We start from the raw sequence: 22,543 nt of genomic DNA on the forward strand, positions 1-22,543 counted from the left end.
ACCGAGCTACAAATTATCGATCTGCGCTGTTGATTGGAGATGATTAAATTCAGTACAACTGCAGCATGCAGGATCTGGTTCGATCGCAGTACACCACCATATGTGCCAGTCGGCCGCGTCGTCGAGTAAGGCACCACCAGCAAAGAGAGTACACCGTACGCAACCACCGTCACCGTGCTCTGTTGTGCAGAGTCAGTATTCGATCCGAAGGTAAAAACCGAAGGTGGAAGTTTGCCCTTGTCCTCCATGATGATCACACATAAATACACATCAAGTGACCATACCTGGCGTAGTTTACGGGGAGGATTGCGGATGAAGCGGGGAAGGATGAAATGTTCACCAGCTTCGAAGTGTGATAATGCGAGATCGTGCACGGTAGGAAGAAACGAGAAAGGCAGCTTTTGAAGTGATCGACAAGAAGGGCACACACACACACACACACCGTTCCGAGCACAGTCTCGATCAAGTCGAGCTAAGTCCTTATAAGGAAAGTGAACGACCATGGCGCCAACGCCGGATCGAACCGGACCAAACAGTTCCGGTCGGCCAGTAGGAGAAGCAGCTGCCGTACTGCTGCTGACGCGGATGAAATTATATCCACAAGCGACGCGGTACGAACAGACAGAGCCAGCACGGTTAGCTGAGGAATGCTGTTGTTAAAAATACCAAGCCGCCTCAAAGGTCACCAAAAACCAATCGTGCGGAAGATGAAAAGAGTGCGCCAATTTTGTTCAAAATTTAAAGTCAAACAAGCTAATGGATTCGGACATGCTGAGGTGTCTCGTACGACGGAAACACAAATGCAAATACCATCCTACCAGATCGTTCCATGTAGAATGGGGAAACTCCCAACCCCACGGGGTGTGGCATCCGGCACCTGCACCTAGCGCTAGTAATGGTAATGGCATTCGCATAACGCACGATTGGAGTTCATTGTACACAGCGATTCTTGAAGTGCAGAACCTAATAATCTTCCCCCTGCTTCGATCGAAAATAGCACGCTCGATCGGGAGAATGCTCTGAGTGGGTTAATCAAGCTCACGACCCACTTCATCGTACTTCGGTACAAAACATATGTTAAGTAGCAGGATTAGCGCAATTACGTTACGTTGTTGCGATAAGCTGGGAGTGCAAATCTCTGGCACTCGTCGAGCGTACATGTCTAACGCATGCTTCCGACTTCCTTGTTCGCTTACGTAAGCGCTAAATCCGAGGTCATCGAATGCATCCCACGTCTGGTGGTTGGAATTCCAACCAGATGATCATGTCTCGAGATGATTGGAATGCCAACGAAACCTGAATCGGCAGAACGCATCCTCAATTTATTAGCGTGTCCTGGGTATGCAAAACCCGTCGACGATTAATCAATCAATTCTCCCCCCCGCCCCCAGCACCGGGGCAAGGCCACGACGACGAACTCTCGCTGACCGCGACGCTCGGATGAGTGGGAGCGACTTCACTTTCTTCCTCCAATCCGTCCAGGAATAGTTGCTGAACCTAGTGACCCAACCAGCAACAACAAAAAGGCAGCCAGCCTTTACCCTCACCAGGATGGAGGCACTAAACGGCTTATCTTCCGCACCGCACTCAACATTATCGCCAACAGATGTGAATTAGCTCCTACTTGCAACGCTTATTGCAGTGAGATCCGATCGATGCAGGTCGAGTGAATCTTATTGAAGTGTTTTTCTCTTTCTTCTTCTGCTGTTGTATTAATGGCCCCAACTCACTCACAGTACGCTGTTTGGCTGCAGTTACTTAATAAGCACAGCGTAACGATGGATGCGATTTGCTTGCGATTTATTTATTGGCGTAAATTTATCCTCCTCCAGGCGGGGCAAGGCAGGTTGAGGTGCCGGTTGGCAATACAAGAATGACCCCGATATGAAAGGGAATAACACGACCCGTTGGAAGCATGTGGCGGGAGTCGCTTGAGCACCGTGAAGCACTCGTTTAATGCTATTTACGAGCAATTTGTTGAGCAGTTTTTCATCGACGCGATGCACGGCGGAATGGGCGAATTTGCCGCGTGTGTGGAGTGGATCCTGGTATGTATCGACTGGCGGGTTGATTTATGGGCGGTACGCCATCGAAAGACTTCAATGTAGAAGCATTTGATCAATCGTTAGAATGGCTCGAGCGATCGTAAGTGCTTAGCCTATAAGCCAACAAACAGCCAAGCGTAACGCTTGTTGTGTCATTTCGATCGTAACGCTCCGTAACGCTACACTGTTCGACCTGATCGTTTATCGTTTTATTTGTTTAGCTCAACAGCTCCTCGAAGGGAAGAAGGAATTATTTTTCGCACATGATTCTGATTCTGATACATTCGTTACTTTAAATTGTTCTCTATTTTTTCCGTTTTTCAGCAGTACGCACAATCAGCGCTCCACGTTCAGTGTCAAGATCGACGCAAGATAATCGCAGCTAGCGAGCCTCACGATCACGATCGTCCACATCAGAGAAGATGATGTGTATCATTGACGTGTGTTACAATTAGCACACGATGATGTTGCCAACGGAATCGGAGCACCAACGATGACTCGGTGTCAGTGCATTTATTATCCTTATTACGATACGTTATCTGCTGCACACACAGACGAGTTCGATCAGTGAAACTGTCACGGCGCGAATCAGATTAATGCAAGCTTTCGGTTCCCTGGGACGTCAGAGTCTGCGTCGTAATCGCGTCGAACGCATCACAATAAACCTTCAACCGTCGATCGGTGTAATCAACGCCGCAGAAGAGGCGAAGAACGTCCATAATGGAACTCATTACATAATGGCCGGACATCTGCGAGGTGACGGTGCTGCCGGTGAGGCTCAGGATGCTCAGGAACCGCTCGCTACCGCTCCTGACTCATCGGCGGCCATCCTGTGAAGGTGAGGCAGCGGAGACACGGCAGTAGTAATGTGCACATGCGCGCGACCTTTGGCTAGTGCCAAATTTGGTCATAGTTCTGTCGTTTCCACGGGCTCTCCGGAATGGAATCAGTGTCCAGAGGTTTCAGCGGGTAAGCAATAAGCGTCACGGAAAGGTAGCTGGCACAACACCACTCATTGCGCTGCTGGTAATATTTTATGTCGTGCCTGACTGGTGGCTGCTGGCTTATAAGGGCTGAGTGTCGCTCGCGATCGCACTGTGCAGTACATGGTGGACCCGGTGAAGCCACCCTCTGTCGTGCGAGAGGGAAAGGTTTTTTATAATTATCTCGAGCCACTTTTATCGCGGTGGCTTCTGCGAAGGCTACTACATCCATTCGCCTGCTTGACTTGGCTGGCGCCATCCCGGTGGCCTTACCTCCACGGCGCTCACGATGCGCTCTCTCTCTCTACTTTCGGATGTTGTTTCGGATTGATCACCCGGAGTCGCTAAGTATATGCGTACACAGTGCGTTAAATAACCGGCTGGCCCGGTACTTGCCTGTCTCTCTTCCACACCATCCAAAAGACCCAAAACAAACAACGCACGCGTGACGTGAAGATGGCGTACACCTCGAGCAATGAGGACTGCCTGGAGCGCCTGGTCTCTTCGAGAAGTTCGAGGTCGTGGTGAAATTTTGCGCGACATGAGGCGTACCGGGAGGACAAACTCGGCGGGAAAGAAATATGACCGGCGCTAGGCAGACGACCTTGAAGGTCGTTGGTGGAGCACTGGCGTAATCGGTCGCACCGTGAGGAGGTTACCGTGACATTGGGGCGTGTAGCTCACCCCAATTCCCTCGCCATACGCGGAAAGCTTGACAATCATGAATTCGACGGTATGCAAATGTGTGTGTGTGTGTGTGTGTATGTCGCTTCCTGTCGTTTCGGGTGGCAAGTAATAGTTGGCGGCACAAAAGGGAACTCAGGCAGGCACAATTGCTGCACGGTTACTTTTATCAAGAGGTCCACAGTAAAGGCAGCCGGATAATTTGGCCAGTGTTACGAATCCTTAGTTGGGGGCCTCGTTTACCTTGATCAGCACCAGACGTTCAACTGGGCTGAATGGTGTGCGAGAAGCTTTTTTCGACGAGTTGCTTTACAACTATTTTTTGGAGGCATTGTTCAGGTTCTAGAATTGGCACAGGAACTACAGGGTACCTCACGTGGAGATTGAATAGGTGGGTAAAATATTACTGGCAGTTACAAGTCGTAAAGTCAGCAACGACATCTCCTAGAATTCTTAATGTCAAACTCCCACCCGAACCCCGGCTTCTAATGAAGGATCACTTCATTTGCATACAAACAGGCAACTATTAGCCCCAACAACAGCAAAACCTCACCTCAACGGAAACATCATTATCGAAGCCATCAAGTTCGATCGCAAAGGAATCGCCAAAAAAAAAACTCCCCAAAGACTAAAACAAAGAGCAAATCGGGGGATCACAATCGGAAGTATACAATCGGCCAGTTATCAGCGGGGCCAAATTTATGGCTCTTATAAATCGCTAAATTCGTTTAGCACGTTGTTTCGCTGTGTTCTGCATGTCCGGGCGGGATAATAAAATCATCGAACCATTGGGTACGTTTAGCTACAAAACCTCATGCCGAATTGATTTTGCCAACTCCGTTGATGTTCTCGTCCCGGGCCATATTTTGAAATGTGACCGTTGAGAATGGGGATTTTTGTTTTGTTGCGAAACGTTCTGACTCATCGATGGGCAGTACAGGACCCGCCTACCCGTGGGCAAGAAATTTGATCGTTGCCGAAATTTCAACTTGCTGAACCGATCCTCTCACCCGTGCATGGCGATTAGATGTGCGATCACACCTTACAACAGCGGTGAAGTATACAGACACACAGAGATCGTTATAGTCCACTTTTTAAGTTCGCCACAGTCGAACCCCCAACGACAACGATGACAGGGATGCTCAAGAAGTGAGTGTGTGTGGCCGAAAATGGGAGTGTGTTGAGGTACAAAATCAAAAGAACCACTCCATGAGGAGCCCCCGCACCACCCTGACCGGCTCATATCGATCGAGAAAAGCTGTCAAAATCTTCTGGCCCTCCTCCTCCTCCTGCCCGTATTCGGTAGGTCCAGTCGGTTGTGAATCTTTTCAAGAGATTATCGATTGTCTTCGGTTTCTTGAACAAGTCGGACGGCTACGGGACAAGTCGTCTTTGTTTGCAAACCTGCAAAATGAATCATTTGAGGGTTTTGCTCACAAAATCATTCTTCAATTTTGACCACAACCCTACCAAGGTACCTGTGTAATGGCTGATGGTCTGCAAGGGTTAGCGTTAAGGTAAGATCATTAAAGAACTCACAGACTCAACAGACGAATACGTTGCGTTGGCGAGTTTATCGTGGTGAGGCCACCACAGCAAAACAACCAGGCGACCGAAGCTACATTGTTGTTCGGTGTGTGATCCTCCCCTGATGTGGGCGAAATTTGAGGATTGTTTCTTTTTTTTTTGCTGTTCTGTCTATACATTCACACCATTGTGGAAACTTGTGCAGATGATGTCCGCTGTCCATAGTGCAGAATGGTGGACAGTGCCATGGACTCTTGGGGTGTTTTTTTTTCCTTCTTGCAGCTCACGATCATTTCGACGAGCAAAATGACAGGTTTCGAACATGTGGAAAGGTCGTTGAATGTTGAACTGCTGTGAAACTTCGCTGTCGGATCGATGCCGCACAGCACGTCCAACTGCTGCGGAATATCAAACATAATCACTTCCAGTCGATTACTTAGTATGCCCGCTCGGTTCGTGGGGTAATGTTGGCGCGAATGGCACAGGCACTGCACTTCGGCACGGTACGGCACACGATGGTGCGATACAGATTAGTAAGTGTTCGGCTTCTGGAGCCTGTTCGGTTGCGGCCAACCAGCCCCAGGGAATCATAACTTGAAGAATTATCGATGAAGAAACTCCAACAAAGACCTTCGTACAAGCATTTCGTCACATTGTAAGAAAATGTGTTAAACAAGCTAGCATCAGGAAACACCTTTGTTTTCCACTATCTGGATATGGCGTCACTGAGACTTAAAGTTACATAAACAATTCCGAATCGACGATCTTCGTCTCACAAGCACAATCAAATCACTCAAAACATCACTCTTAACACTTCCAATCGATCAAGCATCAATCAGTCGCATGCATTTGCATGCCGCTCCATAATCTTGCACTCAACACCGAGAGGAAGTCAATCCGCCCGATAAGTCAGAATTTATTGGATGGGCCATAAGAATGCAATAACGTCCCCACACACATCATACCGCTGTGCTAATTGAAAATCGAGTAAGTTATCACCCTGTGGCAAAGGTAATCGGATCTCCGGCCTGTAACAACTGTCTGGCAACTGTACAAAAACCACTTATCGTTTGGGCGTTCGACAGCGTGCAGGGGAATTATTATTCCACTGTACCGTCCATTCCAACACGGCACGTCAGCACACGACCGCTACCCAGTGTAGAATCGTGCTGCGAATACTATGCACCGCGCAGTACCGGGGTTATGAAATATTGCAAAACATGTCCCATTCCATAGTCTCATCCAGGGCGGCGGGCGCACACGAGACCTATCCGTTCCTTGGAGCTGTTTGCTGTGTTGTAATCTCGCGCACTGGGAACTGATTTCCAAGAAATTATCCACATCCCCATTTATTCTGTATGAATATTAATAAAATGCACCGTCCAAGCTAATGGACGGACGCAGCCGGCAGCCATCGATTGAAGAATGTCTTGAACGCGGGTTACAGGTGCTCTGAAGGAGATTTTCGTGGAATACTTCTCGCGTCTCGTCTGGTCAGCAAATCCCCATCGAAACGCTGGAACGTTGTCCTAGATTGGCCCTGTGGAGCGTATCAGCATTATTTATGAACCAAAACCCACTGCGATGGGCACACGCTCGATGGAGGGCCGTAAATTCTCACGCCCGTCAGACAAATTCTAGCCCTCGAGCTGACTTTTATGACGTTTCACTACACGCAAAAGGTTGCTCCTTTGAAACTCTCCACCACCCCCCACCCCAAAGGCTATTAGCTTATCCTTGCAGAAGCGTTCCAGTTCCTGCTTAAGCTGGCGATCATTTCCATGGCGTATCTTTGACGGTGGTTTCCCTGGAGCCTGCCCGAGCTGACCGATCGTTCGTCCGGGGTGTACACAAGCAGTCGGCACCCGCTGTCAGCACGCATAAATCATCCACAATTAGCCAAGACATCCCTGGCGAAGATCGCGAACCTTTAGTTCCGTGATCTTTGCTGTTGGCGGGTCGTTTGCTAATTTGATGAACTTCATCATCTATTTACATTTGCTAGAAATGGGGTCTAACGGGAGGTTAGGTGAGTCCGCATAAGCTAGCCACCTTCCGGACGCCTGCGAGAGCTCTTTGTGCCGGTTCCCGAAAAGGTAACCGATTAGGGGAAAAGAATTGATCGCCAGCCGGACCACCACCGTTGGTTCGGCGGCGTCTGGTGGGCGGTACAAGAGTCCGATCTCGTCCTAACATAACCGCCGGCAAGAATGTATGCAACAGCCAACAAATAGCCCTTACCGTGGGCATACAGAGTGTGGGAGCTTGCGGTGAACTCCACCAACCAAATGGTTCCTCCAACACTCATCAATCGATCGTTTGGTTAACATTCGATCATTTCTTACATTTTCTGTAACGCAGCCGTCTACAATCGGTTTGCCACCGTCGGAAGACGACACTAGGGAAGGGCCGCGGCTTTCCCGCTCCAACGTTTTAAGGTATAAACCATAATAAAACATTAACATAAAACTGACCAATCGGGCTGAAGAAGAGCGTCATCGCAATAGCGCACGATCCTCTTACACTTCGCGCAGTATACGGAGGGTGTTATTATGATTAATATCAATTCTCCATATTCATACGCGATCAAAAACCACCACCGTGGCCACCCATTTGGGCAACGGGGTAGACCCGGTTCGCTATCTTCGTGAAACTATTCTTCTCCAGGCGTGGTAGAAAAACATGCATGAGTAATGAGGTTGCTCCGTGTTCGAATGACAATTGTTCTGGCCGTGTGCAATGGAGTTCCGTCCGATGTTCGAGGGCGGAGGTCCAGGGTATTATGCAAGAGAGCAATTATGCATTATGAAAACAAAGTAGCATGCGAGGCCTGGGTTTTAGGAACTGAAGGGTCTCAACATATTTCTCGAGATGACTAATCCATTGCAACAGCGAGGGATATTCAAACCCAATAAATCGCTTACGAATTTCAAGAGGAGCATATCTCAAATCTCCCTTGCATGTTTAAGTAAAGACTCACAATTGATCGCTCGATCAACAGCCATTTTGACAGCCCGAAATCGTTTCATTTAATCATCCTAGCCTTGATGATCGCTTGCTAAACGACACATTAAGCAGACTGACAATTCAAACTAAAAAAAATGCATCCCAAAAACATTGACCTCAATCAACAGAGGGCAATGACCATCTCGGTCTTTCCGATTTCTTGTTCTCCGTACAGAAGCCTCCAGAGCTGTCATCTCTCCCTTCAAGCCTGTCAAAACGATTTTATGTGACATTTATTTATCATTCAAATGAGATCTTGACAAAAAGGAAGGTCTCGAAAGGCGACGAGTTGAGCGGGTGAATAGAAAGCTAGGAAACCCCTTCCCCCTTCTAGGGAGGACCCCTAGAAGAGCTCAAGACATGGTGCGGTTCTAATTTCTTTCCCCTGACTAACTGTATCGCAAACACCTGTGCCGTAGCCCAGATGGCTAAAACGTCACCCCAAAGCACAGCGACAAATCAACGTTTAGTAGACGGCGTGACACACCGTCCCGCCAAAGTGAAAAACCCCGTAGAAGCAGCACCCACCATTTTTTTTTCAAAATGGGGACCCACGTAAACGGAAGTACTCCCAAATCCGGCCCATAGTAAAGAACCGAAAGCATACGTGTCTAAATTTGCATACTACTCGACCCCTAAATCCGTACCGGCCGTACCGATACCCACCTACCTTTCAATGGTTAATTCCACTCATCACAGGCACGGTGACATTCGGTTTGGAATATCCCGTTTGTTCCGTTGATTGAGCTGTCGCCGATGGTGCGTCGCTCGACTGTTGTGTACTGTTTCCTGCTTCCGAATCCGAAATGCACGAAGAATCAACGCGGTAACAACAGCTCACTCACTTCCGATGCACGCACTGTTTTCCGCTACACACACACTTACACACACACACACACACACACACACACACACGGAGGCACTTTTGGTCACGAGTGGCAATGTGTTTTACCTAGTGAGCTGAAGCTGTCAAGAAGCGATTGCTGTCACCCCTTTTTTGGTTGCTTCCAAATCTTCCAACACAGGCGCACTCACTTACTCACCTCTCGGTAGAAGGAAGTAGGAAATCGCACGACACTTCACGAGACTTCAAGAAATCACTACCACGACCATACAAATATTTGCTCCAACTTCAACCTCAAAAAAAAACACCAACCTTCACGGAGGCCTGACGAAGACCGAGTGGTTGGAATTTGTTCTGCACTTCGATTTGTTTGGCGCTTCTTCAATAATATCAGCCGCACACTTACAGCTTTCCGTATATAGGAGGTGGGGCGGTAATTATCAATTAAACAGAGACAAATAACAATTAAGCTAAACAAACATTCAGCAGCATTTAACAGTTGGCGCCAGCTCCAGTTCAGTTGTCGAAAACGAAAACTGCACGATCGATCGTTCGATCGGTTCACACAACACAGCGGAACAGGGCCCAATGTTAATGGATTTGCAAGTTTTGCGGTTCACGCGGCAGCAGCACCAGCACCTTCTGGGATTACGATGGCGTCCGTGAGTGTTCAGTCGGCGAAATCAGTACATCAGAGTCGTCAGCGCGTCGTCCTGGAAACCATCCGGTGCAGCAAAAGCTGAAGCGAGAAGAAAACGTGAAAGCTGTTATTAACTTTTTTGGCGACTAATCTTGACTGTTCCAAACCACCAAACAACACCCAAGCGAAGAGGTTGATCCAGGGCCATTGATCTTGATGCCGCCCGAAACCTTTCAATTAGGGGAAATGAGTTTTTAATAGAGAACGCAAGAGGCAAGCTAATGTTGATCCATCGATGCGTATCCCTAGAACTGGGAACCATAAACATATCATTTCGAGGCGTAGTTCTCGCCCCGGCCATCATAAATGTGGCCCTTCGGAGATGCATCATCGGAACCGATCGTTAGATCGAACCTTTGCGCAATTAATTAGGCAAGCAGCAGAGATTGGTCCTCAGGGATTGCTATGTTATTACGATGAAGGGCATATGTTGGGTTTGCGCCACACTCATCGCTGCTTGAAGTTCTCTGACGCTTCAAAACCTGTGTCCCAACCTGCGCCACCCTTGAAAACAAAGAAGATCCGTGCTTTTGTGCATTATAACCAAGATAAGCCACATTTCGGGATTGCCAGACGTGCCAGGCGTGTGTTGTGCCCCGGGTTGTATCTGGCTCGTTCGTTTTTGTCACCAATCGATTTAATTGACTCGTCGTAAAACCGAAGACTGCGTATGTTTCGATGTTGCTGTTTCGGGCGCACATAGGACGCATAGTCGGCGGCCTAGTCGCGGATGTGTGTCCCATCGGTCGTCGTCGTCACCCCACGCTCGATATGGTATTATTATCACGTAGTAAAAGTGCGGTTTTATGACGAAAAAATCCCTCCCGAATGGAAGCGACTGGCGCCCAAATGGGTTGTAGTCGATGGTGAGGTCTCCCTGCTTAGCCAGGTTCTCTAGCTGGCAGAGGGGTCTGCCATTGAACGATTTTATGACTCCTCTCCTTTAATGCTCCCTTGCGCCGGCGCCGGAACCGAAGATCGATTGGACCAAGAATTCCTTTGTCTCGCAGAGAACTGGGCATAGAACCAGATGTCTGGGAGGATGGCTTCTATGCTCCAGTATCATGATCGCTGACACTTTATGACTCAATTCCACCGTCGCGACCATCGTCTACGGTGGCCAAATCGTGTTCCGGGAGTGAGATCCCGCATGAAGACTAGTTTTGAAAAGCGCGCAGATCTTTCACGCGGTCGATTTAGTTTATGATGCTTCATTTCTTCCATTTAGCATCAATTCGATCGTTAATTATTCCGCACATGAACAGGATGAATGATTTATATCCCGCTAACTGTTCGTGACACGCAACGATCTTTGTCCGATTGCGTGATGCTCCCCCGAACTTGGGTATTCACTTCTTTGGGGATTAATGAATGGAAGCTAATCAATGGAACCGGAATTGTTTTATGGCCCACCGTTCGATCGATCAAACAGAAACCCGCGATCAGTCTTGACCCATTTCCGCTCAACTTCAATTCCAGAGTTGTATTCGGTTAATTGGATTACATGCAACCGCGCGCAGATTTTCGGCACAACTGTACAACTCCTTCCTGCTGTGCTCCTGGCGTGCAAGTAACGGGGGAGTTCACAAGAAACAATTAAATCGACATGCTTCCTGGCGGTTCGGACTGCGCAATAAATCACTGCAAATCGTTAATCCACTCGGTAGCCGAAAATGCATCAAAAGCATGGACCGACCGACATGGGTGCACCCGAAACCGTCGACTGCATCCTTGAGGCGTGTCAAGAAAGCCGGAAACATGATCGTAATTGTAAGGAGAAAAAAAAACCACCCAACCACACAACCGACAGTTACGACTTGTTGAGGTGCAGAAATTGATTTAATGTGTTCAATTCTTCCAGCTTTTCCCCCTTTAAGTGTATCGTTGGGCACGAGCTGGACTTCATTCGAAATAAACAATTACCGGTAGATATATCCACACACTCTTATCGTAACATTAGTCCGTCAGTTCCGCCTATTCAGGTTTCATCCAGTCGATACTCCAAAAATACAAAAAAAGTCCTTGATTATTTAATCTCCAGTGAGCATTGTGAGGCTGAGACAGACTCCTCTCACAATCCCAACATCGGCTGCGGTTAGCAGTGCGAGCAGTGATACAGCTTAAAACGATTTAACCGCACCGGTATCACTCCAAGATCGAAGTGTCCAGTGACGGTTGAGGATCAGTTTCGATCATCCCTCACGCTACCACGAAACCTCAAATCTCATCGACAGCTTAACTGTCTAGACGAATGCCCCCCAAAATTCACTCGGTTAGTCCCGGACATTAAGCAAAGAGCAAAACTTCAAGCCAAACCTCGTTCCAACGATCACTTTTTTTGGAATTGCAGTCGAGAGTTTGGTTGGTGATAAATTTCAATTAATTGCCACAACAAACCCCACCCCCCCCCCCCCCCACCCTCTCCCAATACAGCCGAAATTTAAATCGATCGTTATAATTCGTTGCTCCGCGCGGTTCTGCAGTTTACATGCAGCTATGCCGAATGATAATCCTTTTTTTTTGGGATATCCTTTGGGCCGATGGTCATTAATTTCAATAGCAATACGCGTTGTGATTAAGCTCGGCAGGGTGTTGATTTTCCTGATGAATGTTCATTTATCTTTTCGCTTAACACACACACACACCCGGTCTCACAATGTTGTGTTTCAACCACTCGGCACCACTGGCGCAAATCGATTGAAAATGGCAAAGCCTGATGCAAAAAAGTAGTTCCTCTAAATAAACGCTGTCTACCTGTTGGGTCGTGGGCGGATCAGTTCGATGCTTTGGATGCCGATCGGTTGGCGATCTGTGAGTAGTTTTGTCTCTGCGACCACCTTGTAACGCTTTCCTGGCAGCAGAGCAGTAAGTGTCGCTGGCCTAGCACCGAGTGCCAGCACCATTCGACTGTGGTCTGTTTTGGCTTTAGGTGCTGGGATTAGTGATGGCATTAGCGTTCTTTTTCTCCCGTTGAAGAACGATAAGAACCTCACCATGAAGACAAGCGCGAAAAACAAAACGCATATGAAGGGAATATTTATCAAAAAACATTATCGATAATTCTTTGACGAAACACATCTTCCATCCCTCAAAACAAACATCTTCCAAAAATACCGTGTGTTTGCGCTCAACACACGCACACAGCTTTGACCATGAAAAGTGGACAAAACGCTGCACTTCTCCAGGGGAAGCAAAAATAAAAATAAACCCACCGCGTACGGCGAAGTCATAAAAATTCAAATCTCTCAAAACCTTGGTACGAATTCGCGGGATATCGAAAACCCTGTGGGCCGAAAGCCAACCTCAACCCACCCGGCGTTCGTGTTTTGCTAACCTTTACTCCCAGCCCAGCTCGCGTTGCTGATGTGTGGCAGGTGGACACTGGGCTTTGGGGGTGGACAAGTGCGGAGTTCAGGCGACCACGAAGAAAGGGGAGCACATTAAGAACCTCCAGACCATGTTGTTGGCAGGTAAAGTTAGCTGGCTGGCTGGCTGGCTGTCTGGTTTGCCTTCTCGCCTGCGAGAAAACTACCACGGGAAAGTTCTTTTTGCGGTGGTGAGTCTTTATTTAGCCACCCGCATTCACTCAACTGGTGGTGCTGAGACCGCCATTAAACTTGTAACCCGTTTGTGTGGTTAGGAATGGTTAAACATAAAATACTGATTTTTCATTCACAACACGTTTCACTTACTTTTTGGCGGTTGGTTTGTTGGTTTTGTTCTCTTTCTCTCTTTGTGCAAAATTGTCACCCAGCACTGCATGCCACTAGCGGTTACAATAAACACAAAACCCCACACTCCAGCGCCACACTATTTTAAGGAGTTTTCGAGCACTTTTTCCTAACGCGAAAAAAACGCCCCAATCGAGTAGGCTGGAAAGGCTCTCGTCTAACTGGATCACTACTTTTCCCTTCAGCTAACACTTTCGGGATGCACGATCACGTATCACCACCGCGCGCATACACGATCGCCGCGCACTATCATCTCACCGCGTGGTGAAGATGCAGGGCACACTGTGCAACTGTCATGTTCGTATGCTCGTGGCCACTTTTCGGAAGCGCGTGTCGCCGTAGGAAGATAGCGTTCCTCGCCAGCACTCTAGGTCCTAGCAACTGTCACGAGGCTTGGTTCCTTTGTTTTTTCCCCATTCAAGCGAGCTGCCCAAGCTGATCACACCGACGGTTCGAAGCAAACTAATGGAGGGCCGCGAAATGATGTCGGTCGGGCTGCGTACGCGCGATCGATCGTGTGGAGCTTTAAGCACTCTCGCTCTCGTGCTCCGGAACTCTCACGCTCTCTCGCTCGGAGCTGGTGACGCATGCTCACCGATTCACGGAGGCGCTGACGACTGATCGTGTGGGGCGCAATGCGTGAGCTGTAGCTCATCCGCGCGCATAAAAACAAAACTCCGTCGCGTGGTGTGGCATACGGTTTCCTGGGGCGATCATCTGGCACAATCCTTTTGGCATTACTGCGATGGAATTCCTCCAACCACATGTGGTTCGGATTCGGAGTGAGATGAGTAACGCTTCCCAGTGTGGAAGACATTCGAGATCCTGGCGATAAACTGGGGGAGACGTGTGTAGCAAAGATCCATTCGGCCATTGGATACAACGCGATGGCAAACGGGTAAGCAGTTTCGATAATTTTATCAATCTTATCATAACCCAGACACACACCTTTTTCGATGGCAAAACCACCAAACTGCGCCACAGGTTACGTTCCTAAACCAGGCTATCTGCGTTGTTGTTGCGGCTCTCGACGTCCCACAATCGTCATCATTTTTTGTTGGCTATCGATTGCGAAGTCGTTCCATCAACACAACACGCAAAGCTGCTGTATTACTCACTCAAAAGCGTTTCTTTTCCGCATTTTTTTTAAATGGCCCAGCGTGCTATTAAGATGTTGATAGCAGCAGACGAGGCCTCGTACCCCAAACTCATATATTGGCGCGTTTTTTGCGAAGATCCCGCGGCCGTGATTTCTTGTCCACCACCTCAATGACGTCAAACGGGAGCGATATCCAAATCACACCCCTCGGCGGCTTATCGGCCATTCTGGAGGGGGGTGGGGTGGCACCAAACGGGAGCACTGGTTCGATCCGAGCGGTAGCGTGCCCGTCAACAAGGCCCAACCAACCAAAGCCCTTAAACTTCTGTGGCGTCATCGTGAGCCTAAGCAATGCCTCCAGCCTGTCTATCAGCAAAACGTGAATCTTTAAATCAGAGCGACGGAAGAATAGGGGCCGAGCCGTATACACGCGCGAAGGAGAGGCTCCGATTGGCACGATATTTAATTAACCCGATTATCACTACATGCGTTTGATTTGTGGTTTACGACGCATTGTGGTGGGTTTGGTGTTGGGCGTTTGTTTCGGTGTGCGCACCACACCAAGCACTTGCCTCTTGGCAGGTGAGCAAGCATCAGCAAAAAAAAGCAAACAAAACAACGTAACGACCATCTCGTGCTTCCCGATACTGGAGACAGATACCGATCGTTGGCCCTGATGATTGGGGTGCGCGATTCCAGGGTCCAACACACGCAACCGCTGCAACCTTTGAACGGGTTGAGGAACATGATGTTGCAAGGATTGTTTTTTTGCACAATGACATATTCTGTAATGAAGACATAATCGTTTGAAGGCTTCTTGTTCCGTCTAACGTAGCTCAATTGATTATCTAGTTAAAGTAGGGCGGGGATGAAGTACAGTTTGATGGCCTGTAAAGATGGAAAAAGCTGCGACTGTCTCAAAAACCTTTATAGTCCCAGTACTCACATACTCCCATCTGAGACATGGTCACTGTCTAAAACTCACAACGCCCCTCTGTCACGTTCGAGAGGAAATTTTTTGCGAATCAAAAAGATGCGCTGAGGAATTAGACTCACCAAGCTCCAGGTAGACTGAGCATGTCATGAGAATGGAACCAGACGACCCAGTCCGAAAAGGTCTTTTAGGCTGCCCACAGAAGAGACTTGGTAGGCCCAAGCTGAGATGTAGTGCAGGTGTTGATGTGTCCACCACGTCACATGGCCGGCATATTGGATAGACCGACGACGGCGCTGTATCGCGAACGGCATCAAGGACTTACTTATCGAGGATAAGGAAGTAAGTAGTAGGGTGGGATCGAAGGAACTAAGAAGTAGGAGTTAAAATGGTATGAAGTTTGCAGTTTTTTTCTTCTGTAGAACTCTTAAATACGAGACAGTTTTTGGTATCCTATCAAGTCTCAATAGCTTTCTTCAAAGCGCGCCAAAGTGGTTAGTAGTTGGTTGACGGTTGAGCTGTAGATAACATTCAAAGACTCCTCTCACATAAGGGGTTAATGTTAGGGAAAATCTGTTCAAAACTACAAACTAGCAACGCCCTAATCCTTATCAAGATGAGCGACGACCGATCTTCAGCTCACCATGATCTCTGACAATTAAGCTTGGGATAAGCTGAATTTAAGTCTTTGGTAGGATCTTCTCTATCGAACACACATCTAGCGCTCTAGCACTATTGTCACATGATACTTAATACTGATCTTGTCTGATGTTTGTTGATCTTAATAGCCTAAAACCAGTGCCCATTAGTCAGATACAATAAGACTGATGCGGATGCGGTTACCCACGCGCTGCGAAACGTCAACCACCGCCGGGTATCGTGAAACACAAAGCAGCAAAATCACTGAAACAAAACTACGCACAGTGTCTCTATGCAACTATAAATGCATACAATTAACGACTCCACCACGACTCTCCCCAATCCCCGCTCGCAACTTGCTCCCCGTAGAGTGAAGTCGCACTGAGTAATGATGGACATTTTTTCTAATTAATAGTGAACCCTATCGCCCACTTATCGCGAACAATCCCCCTCACCCCCCCCCCCCCCCCCCTACCCTAGTGTGATCGGCAGTTTAGTAGTTGTGGTCTGCTGTACGAGGGAGATTACCCCTGGAACTTATGTTATGTGCTCCACAATAATGAATTGTTTGATTGTGTGGATTATAGAGAGCAAAACTACTCATCCTAGAGAAACTTCCGTTTAAAGAAGGTTTCAAAATATCCGATCATGCCTTTCCTCTCATTAACGTCGATCGCTAGAGCACAAGGAAGTCCGCAAGGATCACTCATCCTCCTTCGGCATGCCATGAACGCTCTCGTTGGGATACGTGCCCACCCGAGACAGATGGTCATACGGAGCGTGGCTCGACTGGCGAGACGTGCCAGCATCTTGGGCCGGGGAGTTCCAGATGGGCGGTGGCAATGGCGACGATGTAACAACGGTTCGCCCGGTTCCTTCCGCCCTCTCCTGTCACCCTGTCACATTCGCCTGCGACTCGCCCGAGCGACCTTCAGCACTACAAACTCGGCCTGTTCCAGTTGGCGTATATGGCGAATGAATGAATTAAATGTGTGCATATAATGTGTGAGGGCCAATATATCCAATGTTTTTATCTCTCTCTCTCCCTTGTCGTATTTAGGTTTTCTCCCTCTTCATCAACATTTCATTCGATCAGACGTTGGGTTTTTTTTTTGAGAACTTTTTTTGCCATACCACAACAACTTCTCTTCCGAAGTTTAAGAAGGCAAAAAAATCGGACGGATCGATGCCCGCGCTTGCTGCAGGGACGACGGATCGATGCATTTTGTGCTCTGTACTGCAGAAACATGCAGACCCCTGTGAGACCGATCGTTTGACGTTTGGGGTGGATGCTCATACGATCAAGTGCGTCCCAGTGCGCAACATCTTCGTCTATCGGTCCGGCGCAGTGCGTTTCATAGACCACCGGGCCAAAAAAGGGTCCCAAAGCTTGGCATTAAAATTTATGATACGCAAGTTCTTGCAAGTCCGCTGCACCTAGAAGGTCGTTAATGCGGGGCCGCTAAACAGTCTGTGCGCCGGAGGTCCGATTTATCCGATGAGAGTTATTTATAGCCCAAAACCGATGGACACGATGGACGATTTGTGAGACCGTCGCGCACTACGCACGACAGGACGACACAGTGGCGTCACACAAAACGCTTCAACTGCTGCACCAAGCATTGGGCAGCATATTGGGCAGTCGACGAGTGCGCGTCTCTCAAGTTGATCGATGCCCAATGTCACACGGTATTGGCGCCTCACTAGCGAAACCTATTCGCCAGAGCTCCATTAGCTCTTCTGAAGCGCCACAGTAAAGTAAGATAAGATCCTATCGGCACTAGATCGATTGCCGGTGGCCTCTGACACTCGTATACTGCACGACCGATCGCCGTTCGACAATAATATGACGCCCCGTGTCCTTAGTATGCTCATCTCAGAAACAAAATCAACATTCCGTGACGTTCCCTTTTCTGGCGGGAGCGAACCCTTGGCTAAGAGAATGGCTCGTAAATCGGCGCACCGTGTGTCAAATTTTTGCAACTACCTTTTAATTACATGCAATGCGCTCTGACCTTCGCCACGGCAAAACCTTTCGTTCGCGATGGTCCGATCATCATTGACGCAAATATTTTGTAACGCACGCATTCCAACGAAATTTGAATTCGCTCCAACCGTTGCTCCAATCATCAAGCGCCGGAGGTTTATTTTCATCACGGCCCTGTCGGTAAGTTTGATAATTGGAAGAGGGTGGTAACAACTAATCGTTTATCTCATCGCCGATGAGCGCCTGCAGGCGTCCTGGTGATGGGTGATGGCAAAACGTCAGGACATATGTCGCAAACGGGTAAGGCTTCAGAAGAGGTAAGGGTAGGCTAGCAACAGGGTGATGCACATGCTAATTCCAACTGAAGTTTTGCATCTTTACGAAGTAACAGGCCGGCCCCCAAAACTAGACAGCAATAGCAAGGGAGATACACCAACCAATATCTGAAAATGGCTTAAAAATGGTGCCGAATCCTCCGGTACCTGGTGATTATTTTTAGTCACACACACACACATATTGGAGGGGAAGATCTGCGGTAGAGAACGGTGTCCGACCCGACCTGGTAAGTTGATCGTGACCAATCGATCATCGAGATGCATGGTGTATGCGCAATTTTACTCGCGCACCGGTGTCGATGGATGCGGTTGGACATAAGCTGAGGTCGTTTGTCAATGAAAACCGAGAAAAGAGCTGCCGAACTTGGGGAATGGAAAAGCGTACATCGGTCTGCCAGTTGCCGATAATTCACACAAAACATTTTTGCTCCAAACGGTTCTGTGCATTATGATTCGCGCTCATGATCGGTTCGGCTTTTCCATAGCCTACTTACCGCCTGCAATCAGTTGCAGCAGTTGTACTGACTGCTGCGACTACACCATCACGTCACGGCCTACTATTTGTGGGAGGTTTGTGGCAGCATGGTTGTGCTGGTCGGCAAGCTATTTTCAGCCGTCATTTTCACAAGACAATTGCAACTTCAACACTTACCGTGGCAAAGCGGCAACACGCGAGGGAAGGCGCGGTGTTGGACATATTTAGCAGATGGTAACGCGCAAATTCTCCCTTCCCAAACAGGGCTGGAATTTTGTCCATCCGGCTGAAACGAATGACATCCATACAACATAAACAGCCAGAGTCGGAGGCGGCTCGTTCCCGGGTAAGTGGATACCGTGAGTTCATCATTGGCCGGCTACTAATCCATTATCAAATAACACCTTCGAAGGTAAAAAGAGACACCTGGCATCAGCTGCGAACACGATGCGGACATTGAGTGCGAGCGAAGGAGTTGTGAACGATAGGGTACGTGAAACCGGCACTGGAAACAGTTGTTTGGATTGTAAAGTGATACATCTATCGTACAGATAGTGTGTTGTTCTGTGCTGACTTGCGTTGCTACCTCATCCAGTCTGATTTTGATTCTATAGACATATGTCCTCAGAAATAACTCGATAACCGTTGCAAACCACTACCTTGCTTGAGGCCAGTAATAACAGAATATTTTATTTGGATGACAGGGGTAGGGGTAGTGTTGATGCACTTGACATCCAACTGTTACAAGCACGCATCGTTTGCCAATTTTTATCAATCTCCTATACCATTTTGGGAACTTGATTTAAACGGACGCTCCCTCGTGCGTGTGCGTCGTAAAAGTATAATGCGGTTAATGTGCATGGCTACCATGCACCATTTTCGTATTCCGCTTTACAAATCGGACGTGGACCACCTCGTAGTCCAGTGAATATCCACCGGGTGGTAGATACCTCCGGCGGTTCCACTGTTAATGCATAATGGGCTATGTGACAGTGACCGTCATAAGGTTCGTAAGCACATATAAAGATTGAGACTGCAGAGTCGTACTACGCCACCAATCCACATTGAAAGCTCGAATTTATTCAAGAAACACTTCCTGTCAAATGACATTATCCCAACAAGTTTCGCAAAACCCTCCTGCGCATCCTAAGAGTGTGACGTATTGCTATGCATCAACATTGCGCTCGGCTCATCCGGAATGCTGATCTGGAACTGCAGCAACACCACCAGGTACGTCACCATCGTTGCGAGCAGCTGGAAGTGGTACAAAACGTGAAGCTTTTATCCACCGATCGACATCTCCCCTTACCGCAACTTACCGATTTGAACAGGGTACGATTGACGTCGAAGAATCCGCCAAGATTAATGCTGGACGGGTTCATCTCGGTCGCCCGAAGAAACATGTTAATCTCCGTCTGTGCGTCCGTGTTCATCCAGCTCAGCTCCACCATGAGCAGCTTCTTCTGGAAGTTGGTGCGCACATTGAACGATGCGTAGTGTGCCTCGTCGCAGATGTAGAACAGCAGCCCCACGCTACAGAACGCGGTCACCGCCAGCCCAATGTCCTTCACCCCAAATCCGTCCGAAATCTGCGACATCAGCCCGTAGATCGAGAGCGTTATGATGAAGAACAGATACAGACAGATGAAGGTAAAGGTGTAGCAGGTGGAAAATCCCGTATCACGGGCCAGCTTGCTCAGCCGCAACCACAACGACCGATACTCGGACACCTTGGCAGCCGGGCCCACGTGGCGGAGCGCTCGTTGAAAGTCTTCCGCCAGGATCTTCGCCGTGATGCTGAGCGTTTCGCACGCCAGATACCAGTACCCTCCCATCATGTACGTGATCGTATCGAGCACACAGTACGGAATGACCTGCAGCAGCTTAAAGTCCACCATCGTCACGTGGGTGATGGCGACCGAAAGCGAGCAAAGGATCGGCAACAAGATGGCCACCACCTGCGCCTTGGTGCGCAGCTTCAGCTCCAGCGCACGACCGGACGTCTTCCGGTAGACCGTCTCGAAGTCGACCCACCCATTCACCACCGAAACCACCTTGCGCGACTCGTACCACATCAGCGGTATGATCAGCAGCGGCAGGATGTTCACGATAAACAGGTACGCAATGACGGACTCCTCGAAGCGGCCCTCGAGCGTCCGCACGATCTCGATACGATTGAGCAGGATGAAGGCGATGTACACGGTGAGCAGCAGGAAAAACATCACACAGTACACCATGGCGGGCGAGGCCAGGATGAAGGCGGTCTCGCCCGACGCCAGCCGCGTGTACGGGAACACGCCGATGGCGCGCAGCACCAGATAGATCGGTTTCGAGCTCTCGTACACCATGTCCTGTGGGGGAGACTGTATGAAGAGTATTAGCAGCTTGGCAATCAAGCTCTTCCCTGTACTAGCTGTTCCTTACCATTTGGCTGGTGGTGCCCGTAGTCACGAAAGCTTCCTTCGGCGTAACCGGTGGAAAGCCAACCCGATTGTTAAACAGGGTCGCATTCCGTCGAGCCTGTCCGCCGGACGGGTTGACGATTGCCGCATCGTCCGGGACGGGTTTCACGTCCAGGAACACGTTACGATTTCGCTTCGGTTCGTGCATCGTACCCTCGAAGCGCATCGTTTCCGCGTTGAAGAAGAGACTCATGGCGTCGGGCACGACAGGTGGACAGTGGTTCTGGGCTGATGCCTTGTTCCGACTACGCTGACGTATTGCAAGCAACTGTTTTCGTGTATCTTGGGGTGCATTTTCTTGCCGGAGGACTTGCCCCAGGCAGTAGCTCCCTCTTGAAGGTTAATGGAAAATCGATGGCTGGACTTTTACTCCCAGTTCAAAGAAAAGATTATTTATTCAGTGTAATCAAACACCTTCTCTGTGTCACTGGAGGTACCTTCTTCTGTATCGTTTTAGGTCCGCGATAATATCGATCTACTGTAAACACGAGCTCTTTTGATGGCAGGCCCTACAGTATTCCTCTCCAGCCAACCAACGATAGATTAGTGCTATCGAATAATAAACTTCAGCTTCCAACTCCAGGCTTCAGCCAAGGACAGTCTGTAGCCGCAGCTAAAGCAGCTTTTGGGTAACGTTTCAATTTGTGATTTGAAAAGCCGTCGTCCCAACCTCCATTCCATTCCACCATTAAGAGTGGCAGACCTTTTTTAAATGGCATATATTAATGAGTGCCGTGGTAGCTCGGAAGGTGTTTTGATTTATTCCACCCTTAAACGTTTTATCTCCGAGATACAGTGCCACTCAGATAGGTGTGATGGATGTTTTGGAGGATACGGCTGCGTTAATTGACCATTAAAAGTGCTGATTAAGTTGTAAACTTAAAGATAGCGCTGGTAGAAAGTTATGCACGATGCCTTGAGAAATCGTCGGTAATGTACGTCTCAACAACACCCACGGATGCTGAGCTGAAGCCTCCACCGGACCAAAAGGACTTATTGGTATTTTGGGCGTTTTAAGTACAAGAGGTCTAAATTTATCCCTGCAGTTGCCTAGTACATAGTCGGGTGGTCCGGTGGCAGATGCGATACCGC

General features: G+C 48.6%; 2 protein-coding genes and 1 long non-coding RNA gene across 4 annotated transcripts in view; 1 reads left to right on the top strand and 2 right to left on the bottom strand.

Annotated features, from left to right (window-relative positions):
• The window catches only part of LOC118506596, a 52,278-nt gene extending 38,294 nt beyond the window's left edge, over window positions 1-13,984 (bottom strand). For both annotated transcript variants that reach the window (XM_036043959.1, XM_036043957.1), the window contains exons 1-2: window positions 13,482-13,984; window positions 8,916-9,828 (exon numbers count right to left, since the gene is read on the bottom strand). The gene's annotated coding sequence lies outside the window, so the exon portion shown is untranslated. The remainder of the gene's footprint in view (window positions 1-8,915; window positions 9,829-13,481) is intronic.
• Window positions 13,985-14,082: 98 nt separating this feature from the next.
• Window positions 14,083-19,916, top strand: LOC118506613. The gene is made up of 3 exons (XR_004905523.1): window positions 14,083-14,418; window positions 19,254-19,335; window positions 19,402-19,916. It is a non-coding gene; the product is annotated as an uncharacterized LOC118506613 (long non-coding RNA).
• A 131-nt stretch (window positions 19,917-20,047) lies between these two features.
• LOC118506604 (gustatory and odorant receptor 24) lies at window positions 20,048-22,528 on the bottom strand. Its single transcript, XM_036043971.1, has 3 exons — window positions 21,414-22,528; window positions 20,309-21,352; window positions 20,048-20,243 (listed from the first exon to the last, which is right to left on the bottom strand). Exons 1-3 carry the CDS (start codon window positions 21,642-21,644, stop codon window positions 20,136-20,138), a joined length of 1,383 nt encoding a protein of 460 aa, XP_035899864.1. The 5' UTR covers window positions 21,645-22,528; the 3' UTR covers window positions 20,048-20,135.
• Window positions 22,529-22,543: the final 15 nt, after the last annotated feature.

This window comes from Anopheles stephensi, chromosome 2 (assembly GCF_013141755.1).
Source record: "Anopheles stephensi strain Indian chromosome 2, UCI_ANSTEP_V1.0, whole genome shotgun sequence".
NCBI lineage: Eukaryota > Metazoa > Arthropoda > Insecta > Diptera > Culicidae > Anopheles > Anopheles stephensi.

Excerpts from the sequence above, each read along its gene's own strand:
- LOC118506604 (XM_036043971.1), bottom strand. The coding sequence starts at position 21,644 with ATGAGTCTCTTCTTCAACGCGGAAACGATGCGCTTCGAGGGTACGATG. Across the intron at positions 21,353-21,413 it reads CGGGCACCACCAGCCAAATG|TCTCCCCCACAGGACATGGT; the intron begins GTAAGGAACAGC and ends CTCTTCATACAG. Across the intron at positions 20,244-20,308 it reads ATCGTACCCTGTTCAAATCG|CTGCTCGCAACGATGGTGAC; the intron begins GTAAGTTGCGGT and ends TACCACTTCCAG.